Below are 27,428 nucleotides of genomic sequence, written 5' to 3'. Positions count from 1 at the left end.
AAATGTGTAGTTTTGCGGTGCCGTAAGAAACCCCCCTCTTTCTCGAGTATCTTTCTTTTTGTCTTCTGGTTTTCTTTCTGGGCTTGGTTGACTTCGTTTAGTTTTACCCCCATAACCATTTCGGCTTTCGGTGGTGTTCGTTCAGTGTGCCAATAATTCCTCGCGTATGCCAATTTCTCAATTTTTCTTCAATTTTATTAACCGGGGATTGTTTATAATTAACGGTTCTATCTTTTCTTTCTCTCTTTTTTCTTCAGGAAGTGAAAGAAAAGCTAATTTTATCGGTGAATTACCGTAGTACATACCAAAGTGGTTGAATTTTTGCGCGAAACAACGTTTTGTTTCACCAAAGGAATAAACCAAATTTTAAATTTTCATCATGGTAAGTTGAAATAAGTTTATATTCCCTTTGATATTTTCTTCGATATAAACTTGATATTAAATTGATAAATTAAATTTAAGTAGAAACTTAAATAGGTCTAAGAAAATTTTAAGTTTTAAACAGGATCAAAATTGAAATTGATTCATCCCTGGGACTTAAGATATTTTAGTTGTAGTATAAAGATTGTTGGGCAGTTTCGTAAAGATATTTTTGAAATAAATACCCTTCTAAGATTCTTAATTAGAATATATATATCACCGGTATCTTTAAGTTTTTTATTCGAATTACCATGAGGATATCTTAACTACGTTTTACCATCAAAGTACTTGGTAACAGAATGTTGTAACTCAATCCTAGTATTAGACCCAAGTCAAAGACCGTTCAAGTCTGCCCTAGTTGTATTTTTAATTGAAAAACAAGAGTGTACCTTTGATTTTTTTTTTTTTTGATTTTTTTATTGTAAGGCGAGGTCTTACGATTTCGATGTAAGGATCTAGTTTTAGTACTTGTACTCTCAAGTACCTTCTTGCTGATCAAGTCGACTCAGTTTAAAGAGGTGTTAAGTTAAAGTATTCGTAGAAGTGATGGTCTTAAGTGTCTGTACTGAGATAGTAACGGGATTCGTTTTAATTATGCCATCTGAAGGGGTTCTAACTAACTTGAAACCAATTTGAATTTGAGAATGAATAGTGGGGAACTTTGGGTCTATTTTTAAGAGCTCGTAAGGAAAAAACATAACACTTGAATTGAATGGATACAACGCTTCTATTGTTTAACGAATAAAACAGAACCTCCCTTTTCGTTTTTACTAACAAGCTCCAGCTATAGAAATGGATAGAAGAAATTGTAATTAACGAAAAATTATTCAAACGCTCTTAGAGCTAATGAGAATTATTATTCTAATTTTGACTTGTTTTATTTTTAAAAATGGGTAGTTAACAATTAAAGATAACAAGGAAATCGTTAACTTAAGTAAAAATACCCCGAAATTAAATTAGTCTAGCTACTTCAGAAAGTTTTCAGAAACTTTAAAAATTTAAATGAATTAAAAGCATTGCATTGTCTTGTCGCTTTGAAACTAAAAGCTACTGTTTTATTTAAAATCAATTACATTCAAATTTAATGAATTAATTTGAAACTCATAATTTAAGATTAATTTATTTCACTAGAAATCTCGATAGAAAAAAAAATGAAGTAAAAATGAAATTACTCCCAGTCTAGCTTTTGCCTCTTTTAAGACTTTCTTGAAAAGTTTAAAAGGTGGGTTGATTATAAGAGTTCTAGTAAAATCCCCAATATCTCGTTCATTATTCTAGACTGGTAGTTTTCTTTTACCCTCGGGCTTTAATCGCGCTCATTTTACCACCGTTTCACATAAGGTTCATTATTAGCGACGGCTGCGTCAATTTATTTTACTCGCATTTGTCTCACAATCCAAATTTCATCTCTTTCTCTTTCAGTTTTCTCTATAACATATTCAAAGTTCATATAGACATAACGTATGTTTCAGACGCGGTATAAATAAAAAGGAAGCATACCTAGATTTAAACCGGATTGGCTTTTATATATTTCTTTTTTTTTTTCATCTTCAAATATTCACGTTATTTAGGCATAGATTCTGTCCAAACACACTTTTAAATCCGGTATCAGATATATAGCGATGATTCTTAGCAACTAGGTTAAATATTTTATCTTTCGCTCTTTCAGTTTCTAGCTCGCAAATGAATCTTATTTTCAGTTATTAATTGAAAATGTTCATCAAAATATACCCATTACTAATCAATGACGTAGGCAAAATAATAAATTGGCCAATTGACGTGGATAATTGAAAAGTGTGGCGTGGATTCTTGACGTCTTCCAAGAAATTTTAGCGTGAAAAGAAAATATTTATAAATAAAGAATATTGTTTATTTACATTTTCAAACTAGGCTTACAGAGTAAAGGTTTCTAAGAAATTATAGTGCTATACATTACGTTATAGGGTATGTTTCAAAAGTTTGTCACTGGTTACTGAAAGCTTGTCATAGTAGTAGGTGAAACGTCATAGATTCTAAGGAGACGAGTGGCTAAAAGTGCGTCTCTTTTTAGGTAGAAATTAAATAAAATAGGAATATTGTGGGAAAAGATTACAATAAACAAACTAATTGGCAATAATTTGGAAAAGTAGCAATATTTTGGGGTTAAAACATACCCAATTTAGTAATATTTTGGAAAAGGGGGAAATTTACTCAGTTGGTAAACCTTGATAATGACCAAAAAAGGCGCACATTTAGCCGCTCATCTAAGGAGCTGGCCACCTGAAAGGTTCAGTATACAGGCTAAATAGGAAGATGGACTGGTCAATTCTCGAGTCGTTATCGAATTATCTCTCAGTAAGTCTTCAACATTACGAAGTATGAGATTAATGAGTATGAGATAGATTTCTGAGTTTTTTACTGTCGTAACATCCATTTCCAACTGGAAAGAAGTTCAATGCACTAATACATAAACATAACGTAAATTTTACGTCACATTTCTGTGGTTAGGTTATTCGGTTATTACATCTTCTGGGGTAATTTTTTTCTCTAGAAATCATAATATAAATTAGATGAACCAGTATGCTAATAGCTTCTTTGTACGTGATTACGTTTACGTTATGTTTCTATCGCGAAAAGAGAGAGAGAGAGAAAAAAAAATTGGGTACAAATTAAGTGTTTCCGGTTTTTTGGTAGCGGAGGGGTCTTTAACCTATTTTGACACTGACACGAAAACCTGAGCTAGCTGTCTTTCTTTCTCGTATCTCTATCTCTCTCTCTGGTTCTTTCTTAAATATCAGACGAAATATAATGTTACGTGGAATCGAACAATGTAGGCCTTAGCATCGTATTTAAAAAGAAAAAAATACGAATACCTGAAGCATTATTCCATAAAATTTTGATTATAGTCCTTCACTGGCGAATAAACACGTTTACTGGGGAGATTTATCGGATATCCTAATTATTTTTTATTTTATATTCATAAATTACGAGTTGTTTTGCTATAATTATCACAACATCAGAACACGCGTGTCGTTTATTTATACCCTATTTCAAGTTTCGTCAAAATAAATTATATAGGTGGTATTTTTGAAAAGGCAACTGAGAAACCCGCTTCGTCAGTAAATTTGGTTTGTTTTGTATCTTAACAAGCAGAGTAAGCCGCTCATTATAGGGTTAAGTTTAAATGTATGGACGCCATCACGTCAAGATGTTTTGTTTACTTTTCTGTTCTTTCAAAGCATAGCCGCATATTTAAACCAAAACCATCAAGCCAGTTTACTTAAAGTCTGTAATAAAGGTTTATATCATTTCTATTCACTATTTTACAACATAGCCGAATTTTTGAATTAAAAAAAAACACTTTCCAATGAGTACCCACTATTTTACAGTAAAGTTCGTTCAAAACTAGTTATAGCGTACAAATTAAAGCGGTTTGAACTAGGCGTACATGATCAGTCAATCAGGATTTTTAAACATAATACATTTTCATATCAATAATCCATTTTATACTACTTATAAATTAAATATCAAAATATATATTTGAATTATTATAACACTTCAACGAATTTGGTTGCATAATAAATTTCGTAATTCTCGCTTATAAATTATAGCTTTCACTAATACTACTCGTACGTTTAAATCCAAGATACTGTCAATGGGTTTTAAAGCCCCAAAGCTGCTAACTTAGCCTGGATTGCGTTATATACTTTGATTTATGAAATTATATCGTTATTATATTATATTTTTCGCTGACTAGCGTGTTATTACCATATCTAAAGTAGGCCGCTTACAAACTACTCAAGTTTGCTAATTTGAATTTAATTCTATCTGAAGTTTAAATAAAAAAATTAAAATAAAGCTTGTTCTCTAGCACCCAGACGTGATATCTTTTTATTTCGTCAAAAACAGCTTTTAATTCCCAAACAAATCATTTTTCTTAACTGTCATAAGTGTAAGAAAAAAAAATATGAAATTCGAAGCGGGGTTTCACCCATAATTGGGGTTGAGGAAATTTAAAATTATTTAACGTAATTAATTTAATTGTACGTCACCCTCTCTTTAATTTAACTCAAAGTTTTCCCAACTGTCAAATTATTTTGTAGTTTCTTACAAGGGGGTATTACTCTTTTTTTCTCTCTTCAAAGAAAGAATAGTTCAGGAGATATCCGTTTGTTTTCTAGAGAATGTAATAGACGTTAGAAACCTTAGAAAACAAGATGGCCTAAGGGGTAATTAGAGATTATTTAAGTGTAATATTGCATCTGATAAAAACTAACCATACTTTGCTTTGGTACAGTGGGCTTCTCCACTATTAATAAGGAAAACTAAACCATCAATACGCTGATGTTAAAAGCGTGAATGAATTCTCTAACCATTTCCTCAGTTAGTTCCAACTATTATTTCTACTTCAACATCGCGGTATGAAATAATACCGTTCCATTTCGTACAATATACGATGCGACCAAAATTGGGAAAATATCTCAGACCGGCTCTAGTTTCATATTTTGGCTGTGTCATGTCATAATGAAAACTTTTTCTTCTTCTCTTTTAAGATTTATTTCGTCGTCCTGTCCCTTTTCTTTTCTCTAATATTTAACCTAACCAAAAGAAAGAGAGTAAAGAATTAATTTAATTTTCTCTGAGAATATTTAAATATTAAATTTAGTAGTGTTATATCCGATATAGTGTTTTCAATGATAATATTCAAGTGAATGCTCGTTAATTTAAATCTTAACGATGGTTAGGTTATTTTAATTATCATTGTAGTATAGTAGGAACACTACTGTATTGTAAAAGAATGTGCTATACCCAATTGCACGCGCAAAACTATCAGCTGCATCAACTGAGGATGATTTTGCTGTAGATTAAATTCTATTCTACTCATTTCTCTCGTGTGATAATTGAACTTATTCATAATAAAACTGATATTTCTCCTAGCTATATGATATACTAATACTATTTTATCGGTGTCGCACATGTCGAGTTTGTTATTTTTTTTTTCTTTCTAGAAAAATGAAGCTATTTTTAAAAAGATTTCCATGCTCGAATAGTTATGAGTTTTGTACCGGTGCCCCGCATTTTACAGGAACTTGAAAATGTATAATAATCACAAAGAAATTTTATTTGACTATAAATATATATTTTTTTAACGATACTTTATAGACTATTCGCATCCATGAACACGAAAATTTATCCATTTTTTTCTATTTATTTATTTGTATATATATAACTTTACGAGTATTTTGTCAAGATTTATGGTTTTATTAATCATTAACCATCTGAAATAACTCTTATTTTAAATTTTATTTTAGTTCATAGGTAAATATATTAATTAGATTATTGTACGTCCTGAGTTTATTCCGAAAATAATTTTATTTCAGGTTAAAAATAGTTCTTCAAATTCAGAGTTTCGGAAGTTAGTTACTTAATGGTTATAATCCCACGGTTCTAATTCAAAATTTAAGTATTAGACTATTCCTATAGAGGATAATGCAAAAATATAGTCTATTATGTATAGAACTTTATTCAAACAACACCGAGAAGAACTAAGTCCTTACGGATTTAGATTAAATACTAACTAGGGTTTCAAGTTTTAGTAACTCGCAAAGAGCTTTTGAAATTAAAACTTTTAACTTTCATTCGCACCGGTTTTTGGAGGTTCTTATCAAGATTAAAGTTAAATTTTCCACTTAAAAACCACTTTTTAAATTTAAGATCTAGAAATACGATTAATACGATTCTCTCCCATACAAATTTTCAAGGTTATATATTTTAACCATCCAATTTAATAATTCTTTAATATCTTCCAACGAATCATGTATGGGTATATTCAGTCCCTTTTAGGGAACCTCAAATCCTAAATTCGAGTCTGGTCAAAGTCCAGACTCTAACGGTTCTCTGGTAACAATACCTCTTCGTATAATTCAGGTCAACCACGAGAATATTCCCCAAAAATATCTAGAAAACGAGCTGAGTTGGGTTAGTTATTAAAGAGACGTTTTGCGTAGGAGGTCAAAACATTGGGGCTCAGCGGGGCGTTGTTAAAATCTTTATCTTTCGGTAGCTACTTGTGACTTGGCCCCCAAGTCATTTGCCGACGTAATGTTAAAAGTGATTGAGCCTGTTTGAAGCTATAAGCCACAGTACTATCATTAATTTGCATTAAAAATCTTTGATGGGTTATCAGAAAGACTTAACCTAACCTAAACAGTAGGTTCCTTAAACTAATTAAATATGTCACTCACTACAAGACCAAAATATTCGTTTCGAAGTAGAAAGTCTTCATTATTAACAACTGCAAAGTTTACAGAAAATTCGTACTCTAAATTAGCGTGAAAGTTTGACGAACTTTCTCAAAATATTGTGTATTTTTTACGTGTGTATTGATATTTGTGAAACGTTTTAAGGGTACACTTCTGACTCTTTGTAAGTGAAGAGTTAAAATGGTTATTGTTATGTCTATTTAAAGACATCCATAACTATTTTCGTTCTATTGGTTGTGAACGATCTATATACATAAAACTAAGTTTAATCCAATTAAATTTTGATTAATTGTCATATGGGAAACATTTTTATGCCAGTAAACAATTACAGTTATTTCGGTAGAAGTTACTTTAGCTAATTTTGGAAAATAGTTAACATTTGTTCTTGATCTCAGTATACTTCAAAAGCAAATAATTCAAAGATTTCTTGGAAACTGTGTCAGAAATCCTTTAAAAACTGGCAACCTCAAGTACATGTATATTATGAAAAACCGTTAATGGGAGCGAAAACGAGTTTTTTTTCTTCTTCTTAATTCGGAACAGAAAGTAAACTCGCCAGAGTGGAGTAAAAACTTAAAAATCAAAGAGAAATGTTTTTCTCTTGGCCGGTTTCACCGAGTCGCTTTAAACATAAAGAAATTATTATTTACAACGTAATTACACTAAAGTTAATGGAAATTTTGACCTATATGGTTTGACTATAACTTAAAATTGTCTTTATTTCTTTTTCGACCTGTGCTATGATAAAAATATTTCTATTTTCGAAATTATATCAAAAATAACTCCTGAATTTGATTAATATCCACTTCTGATTTTCTTCTAAATTTCTGTAGCTCGTTGACCTTATATTAATGGGGTTTATTATACCAAAAATATTTTCTTTGAAAAATTTCTTTCTTATATTGTTACTCCAATTTTCTATTCTAAAACATGCGAAATTTAAATGAACGGGGTCAAAAATAACCGAATTATTTTAATTCAACTAACCAACGAGGGTTTGTGAATCCGCTTCAAAGCATTTTGGTCTTTATTGGACACATTAGGTCTATATAAATTTAAATACACCACTGAAATACTCTTTGATGCGCAGAACGATGCGCGAAAATATATCTCACGCTAGGGTACGAAGAACTTTCTCCAACTGTAGAGTTTCCCCACTTAAAACTTATCAGTATAAGTCATTTTATCTCCATTAAATTCCCATTGTGAATCATGAAGAAAGCCACAAAATATTCTAAGACGTAATTTAAATGTACTTAAGTAAAACGAAAATAACCCTTTCCAAGGTCTAATCGCTTTAGGTCCAGGTTTGTGATACCTATGTTAAATTTAACGTATTACTAACAAATCTTTGAATCCACAAAATTACCTTGCAGAAAAACGTTCAGCCTTTAACCTTACGAAATATAAAAACGTTTATTGGTGGTGCTAAATACCTTTAATACCTTTTAAAGAAAGTGAAGGTCGATTTTATTTGAATGTTTAAGAAACGAATTTCGGAACCGTTATTTTTATTGAAAGTAATTTAGATTTCAACCTGTTTTTGCCCTCTTGTCAATTTTATTTTAATGTATATGCCAGTTTAGGACAAATGCCAATTAATTTTAAACCATATATACGCAATAACAAAAGTTGAGAGAAGTCGAGAGAAACTTTCAGAAAGTGGGGTTAATGGTTCAACAACGTCACTTCTGTTAATTATCTCTTGATAGTACGATAATAGAAGTTCCAGTTATATTTTAATTAGTACTATTTTAGTATTAGTATTATTATAAGTATGAAATATAGGTCGGGAATATATTTAAAGCCAACCCGAAATTTGATAGAACGTGTAAACCAGTTCACTAAAAGTAGTGTATTGCCACCTTGACTTCTGGGTCGACTTAAATGTCTTCGAGATCGTCTTCGATAAAGCGGAACATTTTCTTCAAGGAATAGTATTTAGAATCTTAAACTTTCCACAAGAAAATATTTTAAAATCAAAAATACCGAGTTGAACTGATTTGAAAAGTATATCTTGCAGGTTTTGTTTAGCATATTTAATCCGAGAAATTAAAGTCAGACGCGGTATTTTAATTTTCACTGAACGATTTAAGATTTACATATTTTTTTAAGTATACTTCAATAAAAGAGGATTAAGTTTGAAGTGAAGTGTCGCTATACCTTTAATAAATAGTTTTTAAGGTAAGATATACTTGCGAACTCCGGTCTCGCGCCATTTTTCCAAAAGTCTCATCTTACTATATAAACTTGATCAAAGGATCTGATTGGTACATTGGAAATTTTATTTCACAGCCAAACGTGAACTCTGCTAGAGACTGAACGTGACTTGGCTTTCGATTTTGGTCTTTTCGTAGAAGTTAAAGGTTAAAAATGTACAGAGGGACTAGGGAAAAAAAAAAGTTTCGAATGCTAGATCAATCCTAGTTCAGTCGCGATAGATTCTAGATAGAAGTTTTTTCTTTTGGAATTATTTTTCTTCTTTCGTTTCATTTCATTTCAATTTTATTTTCAATGAATAGGTTTAGGAACTTTTGCAATACCATGTTTTCGTTCTCTTTAACGTATATTTTATCATCAGATATTTACTTTTCAATTTTTGGAAAGTAAATACGGTGATTATTTTAGCCAAACCAAAAATTGGATACTGATACTCTATTTACGTCATTTCTTAAAAATGACGTCGGTCTAAATTTTGTATTACAAACGAAACGCGAGGACAACTAATAAAATTTGTTTATTTATACGAAAGAGCGTGTTATAAAGTAATGACTATTTTAATTTTTGAAATGCTTGGACAAAAGTGACTGGTCGCTCCAGAATATTATAGTAATATTGCCACTGGACACCTGATTAAAACTTGAAATATTAATTTTTATGACTCTCTGTTGAATAGTAAAAAGGAATATTTTAGTTCAAATCTATCCTTTAATATTTTAAATATAGCGAAACAAAATTAGAATTGTAATACAAGAAAAAATAAAAATGGATTTTTGACCCATTTTGGAGATGAGATTTTGCAATATACTCGCGTTTATTATGTCGTATCTTACGCATTTCTCGCACTAAAATATAGATACCATAAGGCTATATACACATTGATTGATGCATACATATATATTTCGTCAAGTAGGCCTAGATACAAAACAAACATTCATTGTCTTTATTGTGAATTTGGACAAGCAAAATACACGGGTTTTCTTTCTTTTAAATTTCCAGAATCAAGAATGCATACGTAACTATAGGTCTTTAGAAGTATATCTAGCCCGAAGCGGGGTAATAATATTATCATTAGGAAAGGCTTGAGGCTAGCTAGTTCTATGAAACTCCGAACGTTCGAGAATCGAGTATGAATGCATTTTTTTTTGCTTTCTCGTGTCAAGCAATTTTGGCTCTCGAAAAATCTTAGGTATATATCGTTTAGCCTTGGCCCATATTACATGTTACTTTAAAAGGAGGAGATTAAACTTAGTATATTGTAGATCTCTAGAAAGTCAAACTGAGATTTCTATTCAAGCCTGGAAGCGACAGCTACGTCAGATATTCTTATTGAAAAAAAAAAGACTTTTAAGGGAAAAAATCCCTTCTAAGCAAAAATCTACTGTTTAAATGACTTTCATTGGGTTTTGTCACGAATAAAGAAAGTATAATAAGAAATCTTTAGCTTATTTTGCCCGCTCATAAACGTTTTACTAATATGCAAATCTCACTAGGTTTCACAATTTCGTGATCGTGAGTAAAGTATCCAACCCCTCGTATTTATTATAGTCTAGGGAGCAGTGCGTCTAGTAAGGAACTTGAATTTAAATGCCGATAACTTACATATATAATATTAAATAGAGCCCCACCCTGTTAAATTATCTTAACAATTCGCTTTGAGTTTTTTTCTATTATTGTTCAATGTTATAGCATGTATTGGAAACTTGTAGAACATGCCAGGTAATAATCACTATAGACGCAGTTATGACTGCTAATTATTTGTTTTAAACTTATTTTCTTTTTAAAATAAATTAGAGGTTTCATTACGTAACAGAAGCGGTTTTCTAGAAACGTTAACATCCACTGAGTTATGGCTAAACGTTTGCAGTCATTTTTAAATAATTTTTTTCCTCCATTAGATTAAATCTGAAAAAATATGAAACACGTTTAAAATTTTGTACCCCAAAACAGCCCGTAAATATTTCAGTTAAACTCGCTCCTCATTAAAGTAGTACCACCTCAAATTAATATGAAAAGATGCCGACAGACCCACATTTTCACGTATATTTGTAAAAGACGTTGACCCCTACGTTAGTTTTTTTCTTCATAGAAGTATTAAATCATCCCCTTATAGTACGCGGGTATTTATTTCTTTTCTACCAGACTAACAGGAATAGAAAATGATAATAATGGGTGAAAAATTTTAAATTTTGTCCTTTGCCTAGTCACTTATCAAACCGTAATCTAAAGACTTCCGTGGTGACTCGAGTACACCCAGTGTTCGTCGTAGTGCAGTACTGGTAATGACGAGCACCAAAGATACGTACAGTTCGTTAATTTCAGTGAATCGGCAAAATGATGCTCGGGACTTCCCAAACACCTCGGGTTTAAATGAAAAATAAAATAGAAAAAAAATATATATATAATTTTCTATTAGAAAAAAAAAAGGTCAGAACGAACTCGAGAAATGCCGTCGACATTGACCTAATTTCTCCGTAAACTATTTGTAGACTGGGGAAAAAGGGAGGAGTACTTCGATCGACGCCTTTTCCATAATTTTTAAATTATATTTACCCCGTACCAAGTGCTACACGAATTAATTAAAATTTACATTTGTTTTTGAATAATGTGGAACCATGTTTTATATCGACGTGTTCCAGAGGGAGAGAAAAAAAATGGCTGACGATATAATATATTTGAAAAGTCTTTTAGATAGACGTTAGTCGGATTTACCATAAAAACTTTTATAAAGAAAGTCTAAAACTGGTTAGCCTCGCTTTCTTTTTGCCCCGTTCTCTTTACCAAGTTACCTAAAATCGGGCTAACAGGTTAATTTCTCCGTATACACATGCTTGGTACGTACCTTCAGGGGGCAAACAAGATACATTAACTTGAAATAAAAGTTTTCCCTCGCGCACATTTCTAAAAATTAATGGGGTCAAAGTTCAACGATTTATGACCTACCTTGACCCGGTTTATATATCGTTATATAGTTTCAAAGAATCTCTCATAAAATGAATAAAATACCCCATTATCAGAAGTATATAACAGTTGGTCGTACGAGCAAAGCATTTACGTGGTAAACTGAACATTTTCTCTAACCAGTTCATTTCTCTTGTAGAAACTGTTACATAGGTGATGGGTCAATTCTATGGAGAGTTCATATACATATATTTATAAAAAATACCTGTGTGATTTGGTGGGAGAGAAAAATGGGTTTCTTTTAATTCTATCCCGGTTGAGGATGCTTAAATGGAATTAATGTTTTATATGAAAACGTTGTTTGACATGGATTCAAGAATAGGACAACGGGGTGTCTCAACTCCTTAAACCGCCATTAAATTTAAATAGCTTTCATGAGAAGTTGGCGTACTGTTGTACCATAGTGTTAATATTAATTGTTTATAATAAATTGTAAAGCTTTTTTCGACGACAGTCTCGGAGATACGAAATAAAACGAGAGAGCGACGCAAATCAGTCTTACAACTTAAATAACAAATACTGTACCGGGTGGCTCGCCTACCTTTTCACTATTGGGGGGTGGCGTGTTAGGAGTAATTATTAAAAGAACATAAGGCTTAGTCTAGGTGGAGTGGGATAAGTAAATGAACTAGTATTAAGAGTTGCCATCATGTTTAATATTTTGGGTACGGGAGTACTCCAATAAAAGGGAACAATAAACAATACAATAAAATCAAATAAAATAAAATAAAACAGATAGCATGCCTTAATATTAAACTAAAATATCGCATGCAGTTTATGGATAACGGGTAAGAGTTGCCATCATGTTTAATATTTTGGGTACGGGAGTACTCCAATAAAAGGGAACAATAAACAATACAATAAAATCAAATAAAATAAAATAAAACAGATAGCATGCCTTAATATTAAACTAAAATATCGCATGCAGTTTATGGATAACGGGTCATGACTCCGATTAAATTAAATTAATTGCGCAAATAGAAAAATGAGTAGATATATATATATATATACAATGGCTTTTGCGAGCTCATGTTAAAAAGTAAAAGTACGTTACGCAAGGCGTCGGAGGTCGGTTCCTTTTTGATGAGTGGAGCACGGTCATCGCGTAGTTAGCGAGTTGTTAATCATTACACCGTATTAGACGTACGTGAAGAAGGGTCTTTCTTCAACCGGCTTAACGCGCGGCGATCGACTATGGGCTACTTGGCCTCTTTTTTATTAAGGTCTCCCTTAAGTCCTCCTCATTTCTTCTTCCGTTCGCAGCCAAAATTCGTGGCTCTTCTCTCGGAGTCCAAGTTAAAAAGTCTCGTTTCTCTTTCACTTTCTTGGAGTCTCCAACTCCTTGGTTACAGGTAAAAGAAAGGGGTCGTGACCCGACTGGCGCCTTGATTCTTTTTGTCCTTTCCCAAGTTCCTTAGGGTCTGGTATTGTTTGTTAAAACTGGCGACACTCAGTCGTTCGCCAAGAGTAATTTCTCTCGCCACTCCGGCGACATAGTTTCGCGCACTCAAATTCACAAAGCCACAACTATTTACACAATACAACACAATACACTATACTATACAGTAGGTAAAAATGAATGCATGCCTGGCAACTCTTAGTTTTTCTTAAGGGGTTAAAAATATAAATCAGGGGACCGAAAGGGGAAATCGCTAAGCCCAATAGGTAAAAGGCAGGTCGTTTGGCACGGGGTATTCGGACGCCCCGTAGCACTAAGATCCCCGTCCCTCCGACACAGTGTCGCCTGGCCAAGCCACACCGGCTGAAGGGGTAAAGGGGGTTGGGAAGGGTGAACCCTCAATAACAACGACCAGCATCGAGATTGAAGATTGGTAATTTAAGTTTTATAAAATCGGAGTTAAATTTTGATTATTGAATGTATTGAATGAATTAAATTTTGATTATTTGGGGATTGGTAGTTTATTACAGAATTTGCGTTACAACTCCCCCCGGACTGACTTCGAACGTCCTCGGTCGAACTGGACAATTACAAAATAAAGGTTCCATGAAGAACAAAAAAAAATATATATAGGGGAAATGGACGAATCAATACATAAATAAGTGGTCGTTGATGAAACCATACTACAGAATAAAAACAAATCTAATAACCAATTGAAACAAAATTGCGAAGAGATCTCAGTATTTACAAGTGCACAAAAACTAAATATCGATATATTCATATACAGTATGAAACATAATAAAAAAAAATCTAGCTAGCTTGTCTGGGTTTGACTTTTCCAGTCAAGGGATCCCTAGGTCGTAGGGTACGACCATGAATAAAATTTGGTACCACGTCGTCCTGCTCACTATCACTAGCTCCAGCTATGGACGGACAAAAATCGGATTCATTAAGGGTCAAATTCTTTCTCTCGACATACGGTTTCAGCTGCGAAATATGGTAGGTACCAAAAAGGACCTTTTTCGTGTCCACATTCGCCAACCTGTAAGTTCGTGCACTAAGCTTATTTGCTATGTTGTAAGGACCCTCAAATTTTTCCGCTAGTTTAGCTGTGAAATTATCAGCAGCTTTGGAAAGATGGTGTGTACGTTTAAGAACGAGGTCACCCTCTTCCAATTCGAAATCCCTGTGTCTTTTATCATAATTAGCTTTTTGCCTAATTTGGGCCTTCTTAATGTTCTGATAAGCTGTCTCCAAAGCTTTTTGGACTTTTGGAAGAACGCGTAGACCATAGGTATTTTCGACTTCATCGGCGAAATAATTATTAAGATTTTTCGGGGTTATGAGACTGCACGCAGTTCTTATTTCCCGACCAAACATCAGTTCGGCTGGAGTAAATCCAGTAGTTTCATGCACCGCGCTCCGGATTGCCATTGCATATTGTTGTAACCCTTCATCCCAGTCCTGATGGTTATCCGTGACGTAGGATGCAATCATTATACCCAAGATTTGATTAAATCGTTCAGTTAAGTTTTCCTGCGCATGATACAGGGAAGTGAATCTTTGTTGGATTCCTAACTTACTGAATACGTTTCGAAATATTTTTCCAACAAACTGTTTCCCGTTGTCTGAAACAACAGCGGAGGGTAATCCGAAGCGGGTGAATACCTCATCAACTAAATGTTTTACTATGGGCTTTGTGGTGGCGGAACGTAGGGGAAACACTTCCACCCACTTGGTTAAGTAATCACAAACCACTAAAATATATTTGAAACCGCGCTTACTGCGGCTATATGGGCCCTTTAGGTCGACGGATATTACACTGAAAGGCTCGGCTACGTCACTACATTTCATAAGGCCTGCGGGTAGTTGGCGGGGGATCTTGTGTTTCTGGCATACTGAACAAGAGTTGCAGTATGTTAATACATCTCGCGTGATGCCCTCCCAAGTAAATTGAGTTAGAACCCTCTTTAAAGTCTTTTTGGAACCAAAGTGGCCGGCTGATTGAATGTCATGGCTTAAGTAGAGTATTCGAGCTTTCAGGGAATCGGGAACCATAATTCGAAAAGGATCCCATTCAGGATGTGATTTCTTAATCTCTCTATATAAAATTTCATGGCGAATATCACAAAAGGGAGCGGTCTTCTCTATCCAGTCTCTCAAGGGCTTGTCATCAGGTAAATTCCCGTTGTATAAATAAACTAATAACGGACCTAACTTTGGGTCTTTCTTTTGGGCCTCGATGATTTCGCTAGTCTCGTAGAGAATGGGGCGTTTGTCTGGGTTGACACTAGAAACTGTGGCAACATGACCGTTCACTATCGGGGAATCTTCCGGTATTCGCGATAACGCGTCGGCGACGGCATTATTTTTACCCGGAACATGATTAATAGAAAAATCAAATGATTGTAAATGGGCGTTCCAACGGGCGAATTTTCCCGTTGGGTCCGGGGCGCGATGGAGCCATTTTAAGGCACTGTGATCCGTATACACTTCAAATTTCGTCCCCTCAATGTAGGGTCGAAATTTGTCAATGCCAAACTTTACGGCTAAGCATTCCTTCTCCGTGGTGGAATACTTTCTTTCAGCGGTACTTAGGGACTTACTGGCGTATTGGATCACATGCTTTCTTCCTTCAATAACTTGCGACAAGACAGCGCCCAGCCCAACGTTGGACGCGTCGGTGTGTATTATAAAAGGGTGATTGTAATCAGGGGAACTGAGAATGGGTGCTGACGACAAGTGGCTTTTTAACGCGTTAAAGGCTGATTCCTGGGGTTCCTCCCAACACCATACAGTTTCGTTTTTCAACAGAGAATTTAATGGGCTAGCTATTTTAGAAAAATCTTTTATAAAACGCCTATAGTATGAGGCCATACCTAGGAATCTCCGAAGCTGCTTTATGTTTTCAGGGCGGGGGTAGTTCCGCATGGAATCAGTCTTCTCTGTATCAACTTTGATACCGTCGTAATTAACGACGTGACCCAAAACACGACATTCTTGGCGACAAAACTGAGTTTTTGAGGCCTTGACAGTTAAGCCAGACTTTAACAGGCGCTCGAAAACCTGCCCAAGTGTTTTCAAATGGGATTCAAAATCAACTGATGCGATTATTAGGTCGTCGAGATAGGCGCAAACCCCTGAATTAAATAAATCCCCAAAGATGTTATTTACCATACGCTGGAAGGTGGCAGGGGCATTGACCAGACCGAACATTAAAACTTTAGGCCTAAATAGACCTCGATGGGTCACAAAGGCAGCGATATCACGATGAGCCTCGTGAAGTGGTACCTGCCAATACCCACTGCGCATGTCCAGCGTGGTAATGTATCGGGGTTTGTGAATCGATTCCAAAATGTCATCAATTCTGGGGAGGGGGTACGCGTCTTTTCTAGTTACGGCGTTGAGATTACGGTAATCAAGACATAAACGCGGAGGTCTGTCATTCTTAGAAATTAGAACACTCGGAGCTGCCCATGGGCTATCAGAGGGCTCAATTAAGTCAAGCCGTAACATATCATTAATAATATCATCCATAATCGCTCGTTTGGCGGGAGAATACCGGTACGGAGCCGAGGCCAAGGGTAAACTATTCCCTATGTCTATGTAATGTTCGACTCTGTGAGTCTTTCCAGGAATTAAAGAAAAAATTGTTTTATAACGGTTAACTAAGGATTCTAATTGCGACTTTTCTGTGGAATCTAACGGAGCTTCGTGGAGTGCGTTCTCTATACCTTCGGTATCAATATTGTCACCAGCATCCTTAAGTGACAAACTAAAAATATTTCCGTATTTGCCGGAAGCTGGAGCAAATGAAAGGTTATCGAGAGGGTTTCGGCGATAACAGTAACTTGCCCGCCCATAATCAATGATCATACCAATTTTCCTTAACAAATCTCTACCCAAAATACATTGGTATGGAATGCCTGAAACATATGTAGCTTCAAAAGTAATTTGTTTCCTAGGGAGGCAAAAGGGAAGCGTGACTGCACCGTGAGTTTCCAATAGCGTCGAATCGGGTTGAGCTAATAAAACAATTTTACTATCGGTCATATACCCTTGTTGTTCAAGGAGGGGTTTAAAATCACTATGTAATATGGTATGTGTAGAACCAGGGTCAACTAACGCTAAGCACGGGAGGTTACCTAAAAATATATGTAAAAAATCCTGACCATCTGAAAAAGCTTGGTCCCCTGGTTGTGTGCTTCCCGTGCTAGCTGGTCTCTGACGTTTTAAGCTCGCGGCGGCGCCAGAGTGGGGGAGGGATCTCCGCCCGCGCTCACGTCGCCTCTTCTTACGTTTCCCGAAGCCGATTCGGTACCAATCAGTTCTGGACAAAAGGGGCGCACGTGGCCTACCTTTTGACAGTTGTAGCAAGTTACATTGGGATTGTAGTAATTTCCCGTTGGGGTGTCGACAGGCCGAGCTGCCGAAACTGTTTGGGCACCGCGAGGACCTCCGGAATTCGGGTGTCGTTCTTGCCGATTATTATTATTGGAATGGCTAGAAAAATTCATGGGCCTACTATTGTTTTGCCTCGAACTCCCACCTGAATTCGATTGTTGGGGTAAATTTCCTCGACTATTATTTCCCTGTTGGTTATTTTGCACTCTAGGGGCTTGGTTTCGCTGGGAGTTTGAATTTTCGCTTAATTCGCGGGCTTCCCGCCTTACGATTTGTTCAACTCCTAAAGCGTCGTCTAACAAATCACGAATATTCTCGTATTTATCTAGTTTGACCACTAAATACTTTTTAATATTGTCGCGCATGTTTCGCCGAATTATTTTTATCTTTTTCTTCTCCGAGAGGGGTTCATTCAACTGATTAAATAATTTTTGAAGATTCTCTACAAACTCGGCAACCGATTCATTCGGTTTTTGCATTCTATCATGAATCTTGTCTTTGATTCTCTCATCGTTTCCTTTACGGTCAAACCTTGATTTCAAACCTGCTTCAAAAGCGGCGTAGGATGCGAAAGGCTCATTTTCGATATAAAAGTCAAAGGCCGGGCCATTCAGCGCCGGGCTAATAAATCGTTGTAAGAAATAGTCGTCACTAACATTAAGACTATAACGCATTTGTTTGGCCCGTCCCAAAAATTCTTTCGGACCGGGATCCGTTGGGTTTCCAGCGTAATAAATGTTTGGCAAAGGGGCTGAGTAAACTACGGGTGCCGTTGCCATATTGTAATTATTAATACTTGGACTAGCCACGGGGGCTGACGCTGCGGCCATATTATAGTTCGGACCACCAGTGCTTGGCATGGTTTGGGACGGTACTGCAGAGCTATTTGGGGAAGCTAAAGGAGGTTGAGGGAAGTGAGAGCCCCCCTGACTGTTATTGTTCCCGCTAGCGACTGCAATCGAGCCTGGGTGACTAAAATTAGGGACAAAATTAGCATTTGGGTTTGCAACATTACTGCCTACCGGAACATTAAAATTTAGAGTTTGGTTTGAACTGGAGTTACCCGCAATGTTAGGTAATGGATTAGTGGGTAAAACAGACGCAGAGCTCCCTGGGTTTGGATTGGGTGGAGTATTTGGAACCACCACAGGTTGGGAGGTAGCGACGTTATTATTAGCTAACAGTAATTGTGTAACCAAAGCTTGGAGACGTTTTTGCTCGTCGGCTTGTTGGTTTAGCTGCTGTAGGATTGCTGTTAACATATCAGCAGGCAAAGGGGTGCTACTAGCAGCGGTATTTCCAACTGGAGGAATCGGAATACCTTGTTGGGTATTAGCATTGACCACATTGGTCGGGGTTTGAGCCGAAAGTGTTGGGTTAGTCGGCTGGTTCGTTGCCGCAACCGAAGAATTAGGGTCAACATTAATTAAAGGAGACATATTAGGTGGGTTATTGACTCCTGGCTGAGAACTACTATTCCCTGCTCCTGATGTCAAGGGGGGAGAACTATTATTTGCCCCTGTAGCGAGAGGGGTAGGGGAGTTACTCCTAGAGGGGGGATTACTACGACCAACAAGACCCATAGCTGTATTTTTACGATTACTACGATCGAGACTACGTTTGATACGTGACTGTTTACAAAATTCTATGTCAGCGGCGTCAAATCTACTGTAATTATTTCTGTCCATAAACTAAAGACCTAACTTAAACTAAACGATGGTACCAAATAACAAAAAAAAAACAAATTGATTTACCTATACTTATTAACGAAAAAAGAATAAAACTTCCTATGTTACTGAATAGCTATGCTACACTATCACCCTGTCATTACCTAATCAATCAAACAAATAAACGAATAAACAAAAGAGGGCAGGTCAATTAACTGCCAACTAAAGTCAAAGGCAACGAGGGGATACCGTAATCAATTCCTAATTCAGCTTCATAAGTGGTTATGGCTAGTTACGTTTTGTGATGGTTTCATCAAATTGTTCCTTATTTCTTGGACGGTTACTTTAAATTTCATGACTAATTAATTGCAATTAAATCTAATCAAATCCCGGCTGGGCCCCCATTTGTAAAGCTTTTTTCGACGACAGTCTCGGAGATACGAAATAAAACGAGAGAGCGACGCAAATCAGTCTTACAACTTAAATAACAAATACTGTACCGGGTGGCTCGCCTACCTTTTCACTATTGGGGGGTGGCGTGTTAGGAGTAATTATTAAAAGAACATAAGGCTTAGTCTAGGTGGAGTGGGATAAGTAAATGAACTAGTATTAAGAGTTGCCATCATGTTTAATATTTTGGGTACGGGAGTACTCCAATAAAAGGGAACAATAAACAATACAATAAAATCAAATAAAATAAAATAAAACAGATAGCATGCCTTAATATTAAACTAAAATATCGCATGCAGTTTATGGATAACGGGTAAGAGTTGCCATCATGTTTAATATTTTGGGTACGGGAGTACTCCAATAAAAGGGAACAATAAACAATACAATAAAATCAAATAAAATAAAATAAAACAGATAGCATGCCTTAATATTAAACTAAAATATCGCATGCAGTTTATGGATAACGGGTCATGACTCCGATTAAATTAAATTAATTGCGCAAATAGAAAAATGAGTAGATATATATATATATATACAATGGCTTTTGCGAGCTCATGTTAAAAAGTAAAAGTACGTTACGCAAGGCGTCGGAGGTCGGTTCCTTTTTGATGAGTGGAGCACGGTCATCGCGTAGTTAGCGAGTTGTTAATCATTACACCGTATTAGACGTACGTGAAGAAGGGTCTTTCTTCAACCGGCTTAACGCGCGGCGATCGACTATGGGCTACTTGGCCTCTTTTTTATTAAGGTCTCCCTTAAGTCCTCCTCATTTCTTCTTCCGTTCGCAGCCAAAATTCGTGGCTCTTCTCTCGGAGTCCAAGTTAAAAAGTCTCGTTTCTCTTTCACTTTCTTGGAGTCTCCAACTCCTTGGTTACAGGTAAAAGAAAGGGGTCGTGACCCGACTGGCGCCTTGATTCTTTTTGTCCTTTCCCAAGTTCCTTAGGGTCTGGTATTGTTTGTTAAAACTGGCGACACTCAGTCGTTCGCCAAGAGTAATTTCTCTCGCCACTCCGGCGACATAGTTTCGCGCACTCAAATTCACAAAGCCACAACTATTTACACAATACAACACAATACACTATACTATACAGTAGGTAAAAATGAATGCATGCCTGGCAACTCTTAGTTTTTCTTAAGGGGTTAAAAATATAAATCAGGGGACCGAAAGGGGAAATCGCTAAGCCCAATAGGTAAAAGGCAGGTCGTTTGGCACGGGGTATTCGGACGCCCCGTAGCACTAAGATCCCCGTCCCTCCGACACAGTGTCGCCTGGCCAAGCCACACCGGCTGAAGGGGTAAAGGGGGTTGGGAAGGGTGAACCCTCAATAACAACGACCAGCATCGAGATTGAAGATTGGTAATTTAAGTTTTATAAAATCGGAGTTAAATTTTGATTATTGAATGTATTGAATGAATTAAATTTTGATTATTTGGGGATTGGTAGTTTATTACAGAATTTGCGTTACAAAATATTAAAATTATAATCATTCAATCTGATTGATGAGGACGTTTTTGCAACCTCCCTGCAGGAAGCGAGTAATATTCAATTAAAACGTAATAAATTCCTTTTGTACTAAACAGGAAAGAAGTGTTTGGGAATAAACAATTCAGGAGAGCATATCGAATATCGTGGGGTTGGATACTCAGTAAAAATTTTAACTCCTGCATCCTTAATCTCGTAATATTTAGAACTTGACCGACCCCAAACTTTTCATATCAATTTGGAGTTACTGAAATAAGGGGTATAGCTACAATGACTTCGTTTTCACAGTTGGATTATTTTTGGCACCAACGCGGAAGACTGGGGTGTCCTCGACGTGCCCCTTGACGCGCTAAAATTTCCCCGACACATTTTTCCCTCCCTTCAAGTCGATGAAATGGGCATCGTCACGCGTTTTGGACACTAAGTGTTATTTGTCCGTCTAACCCTTAAAGACTAGCCGGAGAAACAATCCCTTGGTGTTGCGTCAACGCTATATCTGGAAAGACGCTTGCTTTATCGGCACGCTTCGACGCTTGGCGTGGATAACAATTACCGACGGTCAATTAAATGGGGGTTCTTATTATTTTAGTAATCGAGCACTTAGAATATCAAACGGAGCGGAAAGAAAAAAATAACGTAGCCACGATTGTTTTTGTAAACTTATCTCAAGGCGTTTTAGATAGTTACTGTCCTACGGAAATTGTTATTCGTAAGCTATTATAATGAAGGTTTTCATTTACTAGCAAAAGGGTGTTTTTAATTTGTTTTTCTAGATTGTAGTATTAATTTATTAAATTTATTTTTCAGGGTTGGCTAAGGCTTTTTGCCTTGGTAGCCTTTTCTTGCCTATTGGTGATAGCTGGTCATGGAGAAGCGCAAAGAGTCGGAAGAAATAGGGCTCAGAAAAGGCTGCGCTCTCAAAGTAGTAAGTGCATGTAGTTTGTTAATTCTTCACGGTTGAGGCGATTTCGAGGCCGAGTTACGACGACGGAAAAGCGTGATTGTCTAAATGATTTTGTCTAATTTAAAACGGGGTCCTTATTAAAAGAGGCGTTTACGATTTGCCGTGGCGGCAGCAGTCACGCCCGATTTTCAACCCCGGCCTAGAGTCGAGCTTTTACACCTTCAACTGTAGTGATCTTAAAACCTCGGATGCACTTTCATTTTTTATCAAAGAATGTCGGTGTCATTCTTTCATCGTCGTTTTGACGACATTGCTGGGCTTCTTGTCAACCCGTTGTCTAGAGTTTTTCAAGCAAATGAATTAAGAGTTATTCACCTACTTTAGTTTTTTTTCTCGTTAGGGCGTGTGTTTAGTGTTAAGCTCCAGTTAGCTCATTTGACAATGAAAGATTTCACTTTAACGTCGTCGTAGGGTCGCTCCTACGTTTAATTTTGAATTATGAAACGATAAATTATAATAATTTCTTAGGTTCTAGTTCCACTTCAGTTTCGTCAAAGTCTGACAAGAAAATCGTGTGTTACTACACGAATTGGTCTCAGTACCGTCCCAATTCTGGTAAATTTACGCCAGAAGATATCGAAGCGGATATCTGTACGCATATCATCTTCGCTTTCGGATGGATGAAAAAGCACAAGTTGTCCTCTTTCGATTCGACGGACGAAACAAAAATGGGCAAAAAAGGCACATACGAGAAAATAATCGATCTAAAGAAGAAGAACCCCAATTTGAAGATTCTATTAGCCGTTGGTGGATGGTCTTTCGGAACCCAGCGGTTCAAGGACATGGCGTCCAATCGCTACAACCGACAACTTTTCGTCTTCAGCGCTTTAGAGTTCTTGAGGGAAAGGAAGTTCGACGGTTTAGATTTAGATTGGGAGTTCCCCCGTGGAAACGAAGATAAGAAAAACTTTGTCTCCCTACTTAAAGTATGTATACATTCAAGTATATGTATACTTCATCCTACGATCTGGGAGTTAAATTCCTTTTTCAGGATCTCAGAGAAGCGTTCGAAGAGGAAGCCAAGGAAAAGAAACTTCCTCGATTGTTGCTGACTGCCGCCGTATCAGCCGGCGTCGAAGCCATCAGAGGAGGATACGATGTTCCCGCCGTTGCCGCGTAAGATTTTAAGTGAAATTAACGCTTGACCTAAAGGAGGAATCTTAAAAATTGTTTCGTTTTCACAATTTTAAAGGTATCTAGATTTCTTAAATATCATGTCGTACGATTTCCACGGCAAATGGGAGAAACAAACCGGACATAACAGTCCCCTTTACGCTCAAGCCAACGAAACCCAATGGAGAAAACAACTAAGCATGGTACTAGAATTTAATTTATGTATAAGATATAACCGAAGGCAGGTATCCGATATATGATTGTTTAAAAGACACAACCTCCTTATTTATTGAGTCTACATTCAACCTATTTAACTCGTATTTTCGCTTCAGGACTTTGGAGTTAAATTGTGGGAACAGCTTGGCGCACCCAAGGATAAAATCGTCGTCGGTATGGCTACATACGGTCGAAGTTTCACTCTTTCCGACGAAGACAATACAGGCATGAACGCTCCGGCGAAAGCTGGTGGAAAGGCTGGAGTCTACACTCGTGAAGAGGGTTTCCTGGCCTACTACGAGGTATACTTCGCTGGTGGCTTGCCCGATTAATTTTTCCAAATTTAAAAATAATTTTTCCCTGCTTACGTCTAGATATGCGAAATGCTGCACAAGGGAGCGTACTATCAATGGGACGACGAACAGAAAGTTCCCTACGCTTATTTAGGCGATCAGTGGGTTGGCTTTGACGATGAGCGCAGTATTAGAAACAAGGTTAGTCGATAACGCGGTCAAACTTTTCTAGAGTCTTACATACCATTTGCATTAGATGAAATGGATTAAAGATAACGGTTATAACGGAGCTATGGTTTGGACCGTTGACATGGACGACTTCCGTGGGGAATGTGGCGGAAAAACGTACCCGTTAATTGGCATTATGGGTGAAGAACTTCTCGGTAAACCCGTCAGGCCACAATCGAACGCGGTTCCCATGTTTAAGATAACGGAACACAGAAGACCACCACCCAAGAGGAACAACAAGAAAAAGCCGACCGCGGCTCCTACCGTCGCCAACGAAGTTCCCGAAACCGCACCCGCCGAAGACAAAGAAGAGAACCAAGTCAGCGAAACAGAAAGCAACGCCAGGACCGTTTGCTACTTCACCAATTGGTCCGTTAAACGACCCGGAGTTGGGAAATTTGAACCCGAACACATTGACCCTACTCTATGTACTCACGTTATCATCGCATTCGCGCACATTAAGGACAGCAAATTAGCCGCCATGGATAAGTCCGAAGAGGAAGAAAAAGGTCTCTACGGCAGAGTATTAGCTTTGAAGAAAAAGAACCCGACTCTTAAAGTTCTTTTATCCGTCGGAGGCTGGATGGTTGGTTCGGAACCATTTAGAGACATAACCAAGAGTGGATTCAGGTACTAGTTTTAACTCCAGATTCGTTTTATGTTCGGTTTTTAACGAACGATGTATTTGTTTGTTTATAGAACGTCTACTTTTGTTTTCAACGCCATCGAGTACTTGCGCAAGTTTGACTTCGACGGACTCGATGTAGATTGGGAATTTCCAAGAGGTCCTGAGGACAAAAAGAGACTGTCTACTTTAGTTAAGGTGAAGATTATTAGTGTGATCGTGGTTTCTATCTTAGGTGAGAAGCGTCTAATTATTAAAACTTGCACTAATTACAGGAACTTCGCGAGGCTTTCGAAGGAGAGGCTAAAACCGCCAAGAAGCGAAGGTTAATACTTTCAGCAGCCGTACCCGCAAACGTTGACGCTATCGCCGCTGGCTATGACGTTGCCGAATTAAATAAGTAAGTTTCACGATATCTAGGGATAAGAACATTGTTTTTAAGGCGAAACTAAAAGACAATTTTATTTGTTAGATTCGTCGATATGCTGAGCATAATGACGTACGATTTCCACGGTGATTGGGAAAGACAAGTGGGTCATAACAGTCCGCTTTTTGCCTTGGCCAGTGCCACGGAACACCAGAAGAAACTGACTGTTGTAAGTGTTACCTATGATTTTGGCCTTATTGAAAAATTAATCTTTGTTCTTAATTTTGATTGTACTTTCTAACCAAAGGATTACAGCGCTGGTGAATGGGTGAAACTAGGTGCCAGTAAAGAAAAATTGGTTATCGGGCTTCCAACTTACGGAAGAACGTTTACGCTGAGTAACACTTCTTTAACTGACATTGGAGCTCCCTCGACGGAAGGAGGAAAGCCTGGGAAATATACGGGAGAACCCGGTTTCTTAGCATTTTTCGAAGTAAACCTGAAATTGTAGCGCTTATTAAATTGCAATTTCTAATCTCGATTCTGCAATTCAAAGGTTTGCGATTTATTGAAAAGCGGCGCCACTTTGGTATGGGACAACGAGCAAATGGTTCCTTACGCCTACAAAGGAGATCAATGGGTTGGCTTCGATGATCTTAGAAGCGTTAAATTGAAGGTAGGTAATTCACTTCAAATGTCGCTTTTGAGCTTAAACGTTTTCATTCATTCGCAGGTTCAATGGCTCAAGCAAGCGGGATACAGTGGTTTCATGATTTGGTCTGTGGATATGGATGATTTCCGAGGGACGTGTACGGGACAAAAGTATCCTTTGCTTCAAGCCGTCAAAGACGAACTTAAAGGGTATCAAGTTGCTAACTTAGAAGCCGAAAGCAGCAACGTGCACAACGCCTACGGACAACTTATAGGTAAATAGATCTTTCCTTTAGAGGGGACGCCGGCTTACTCGAACCTAAATCGATCGTTCTTTATTTCAGATCCGAAGGAAATCGTTTGCGAAGAAGAAGACGGCATCATCACTTACCACATCGATAAAGAAAATTGCAGCATGTATTACATGTGCGAAGGCAAAAGGCGCCATCACATGCCGTGTCCACCCAACTTGGTCTTCAACATTAACGAGAGTGTTTGCGATTGGCCGGAAAACGTACCCGATTGTAAGCAACCGCCCAAGGTGTGAACTAGTTGAAAAAATAAACCCCGCCGAGAATGTCGCCAAGAAAGGCGAATGTGTTAGTGTGATTATCTCTTAAAATTTGACCATTTATAAAAAAAAGCTAGTGCAAAACGCCACGTGAGTGCAAACTCTGATAACTAAATATTCAAACCAACTTATTTTTTTTTAAACTGAACTAAGTGGTAAGACGAAAATTATACATTTTTGTATTTTTTTTACCGAACTGTTTTTCCCTCACTTTTTATTTTATTTCGGTAACTATATGGTCCGATTTATTTCAAGAATAGCGTAAGGACATTTCATCGAGACGAGGTTCTCGAAATAAAAACCAAGCGGATGCAAAAATTACTAAATTATGTACGCTCGCGTAATATGATTAACACAAATTAAACCGTTTAGATTAACGAATGGTAAAGATTAATTTTACGTAATATAGCCAATTAGTACTCGTCGTTCGTCGAATTGCTTTCATTTTTTGAATTTTGTAAAACATTGTATAATTATAAAAAAAATATTCTTAGCTGTAAGGGCTCATATTGAAGCTCTATAGCTAAATTGACGAACGCCTGTAATTATAATCTCAAGTTTCAGATCGAAGTGTAACAATTTGGACAGGGAGTTGCGCGTTACAAAACAAGTTGACAAATCGAGCTCCACTCAATCTCGTTCATTTTTTTTTCTCTTATAAACATCTGACCATGAAAGAATAGGTTTGAGTTTATTTTAAAAAGCTAATTATTTATATTTAAATGTAGTCCGGAAAATCGGCCGAGAAAAAGAATCAAAATTATCGGTGCCAAAAAGAATGAAAATTTTAAAGATAACCGGAAATATAGTTATTGGCATTTAAATGTTAATAAAAGCAAACTTTTTCTTGACGACTTAGTTTGAGTTAAAAGCTAAGCGCGAATCGTTTTAAAAAGGGACGACTATGTGCGGTTAATTCGTTTTTCAGCGCGGGCGCCCTAAATAAGACGATTTACAATCAAATGTCTAGAGTTTACTGCGAAACTCTATTCTAATTTAATAGTGTATTTCGAAATAAAAGTAAATTTTCCATTTTAAGTTAAAAATTTGTACAATTATTTTATCAAACGTGAGTATTTGTTCATTTATTTTTTCAAGCGTTTTGGCTCACTTATTTTTACAAATGCAATCAATAAAAAAGCACTGCAAATTTT

General features: G+C 36.7%; 1 protein-coding gene across 1 annotated transcript; it reads left to right on the top strand.

Annotated features, from left to right (window-relative positions):
* Positions 1-27,314, top strand: Cht7 (chitinase 7). Its single transcript, XM_089842979.1, has 16 exons — positions 1-164; positions 258-382; positions 22,054-22,171; positions 22,679-23,136; positions 23,202-23,326; positions 23,403-23,526; positions 23,656-23,841; positions 23,914-24,033; positions 24,089-24,690; positions 24,760-24,883; positions 24,961-25,085; positions 25,158-25,281; positions 25,360-25,545; positions 25,609-25,728; positions 25,786-25,978; positions 26,048-27,314. The coding sequence occupies exons 2-16, from the start codon at positions 380-382 to the stop codon at positions 26,248-26,250; spliced, it is 2,811 nt and encodes a 936-aa protein (XP_089699105.1). The 5' UTR covers positions 1-164; positions 258-379; the 3' UTR covers positions 26,251-27,314.
* The last annotated feature ends 114 nt before the right edge of the window (positions 27,315-27,428 follow it).

The sequence above is a fragment of the Phalangium opilio genome, unplaced genomic scaffold, assembly GCF_054372755.1.
Source record: "Phalangium opilio isolate 3A_F unplaced genomic scaffold, DU_Popi_V2 ptg000070l_1, whole genome shotgun sequence".
NCBI classification, from domain to species: domain Eukaryota; kingdom Metazoa; phylum Arthropoda; class Arachnida; order Opiliones; family Phalangiidae; genus Phalangium; species Phalangium opilio.
This window is presented reverse-complemented; position numbering and strand designations above follow the sequence as displayed.

What these genes read in the sequence shown, in the direction of transcription:
- Cht7 (XM_089842979.1), top strand. An exon ending in GATGTTCCCGCCGTTGCCGC is followed by an intron (nt 23,327 to 23,402) that starts GTAAGATTTTAA and finishes ACAATTTTAAAG; the next exon opens with GTATCTAGATTTCTTAAATA. An exon ending in GTTTCTTAGCATTTTTCGAA is followed by an intron (nt 25,546 to 25,608) that starts GTAAACCTGAAA and finishes TGCAATTCAAAG; the next exon opens with GTTTGCGATTTATTGAAAAG.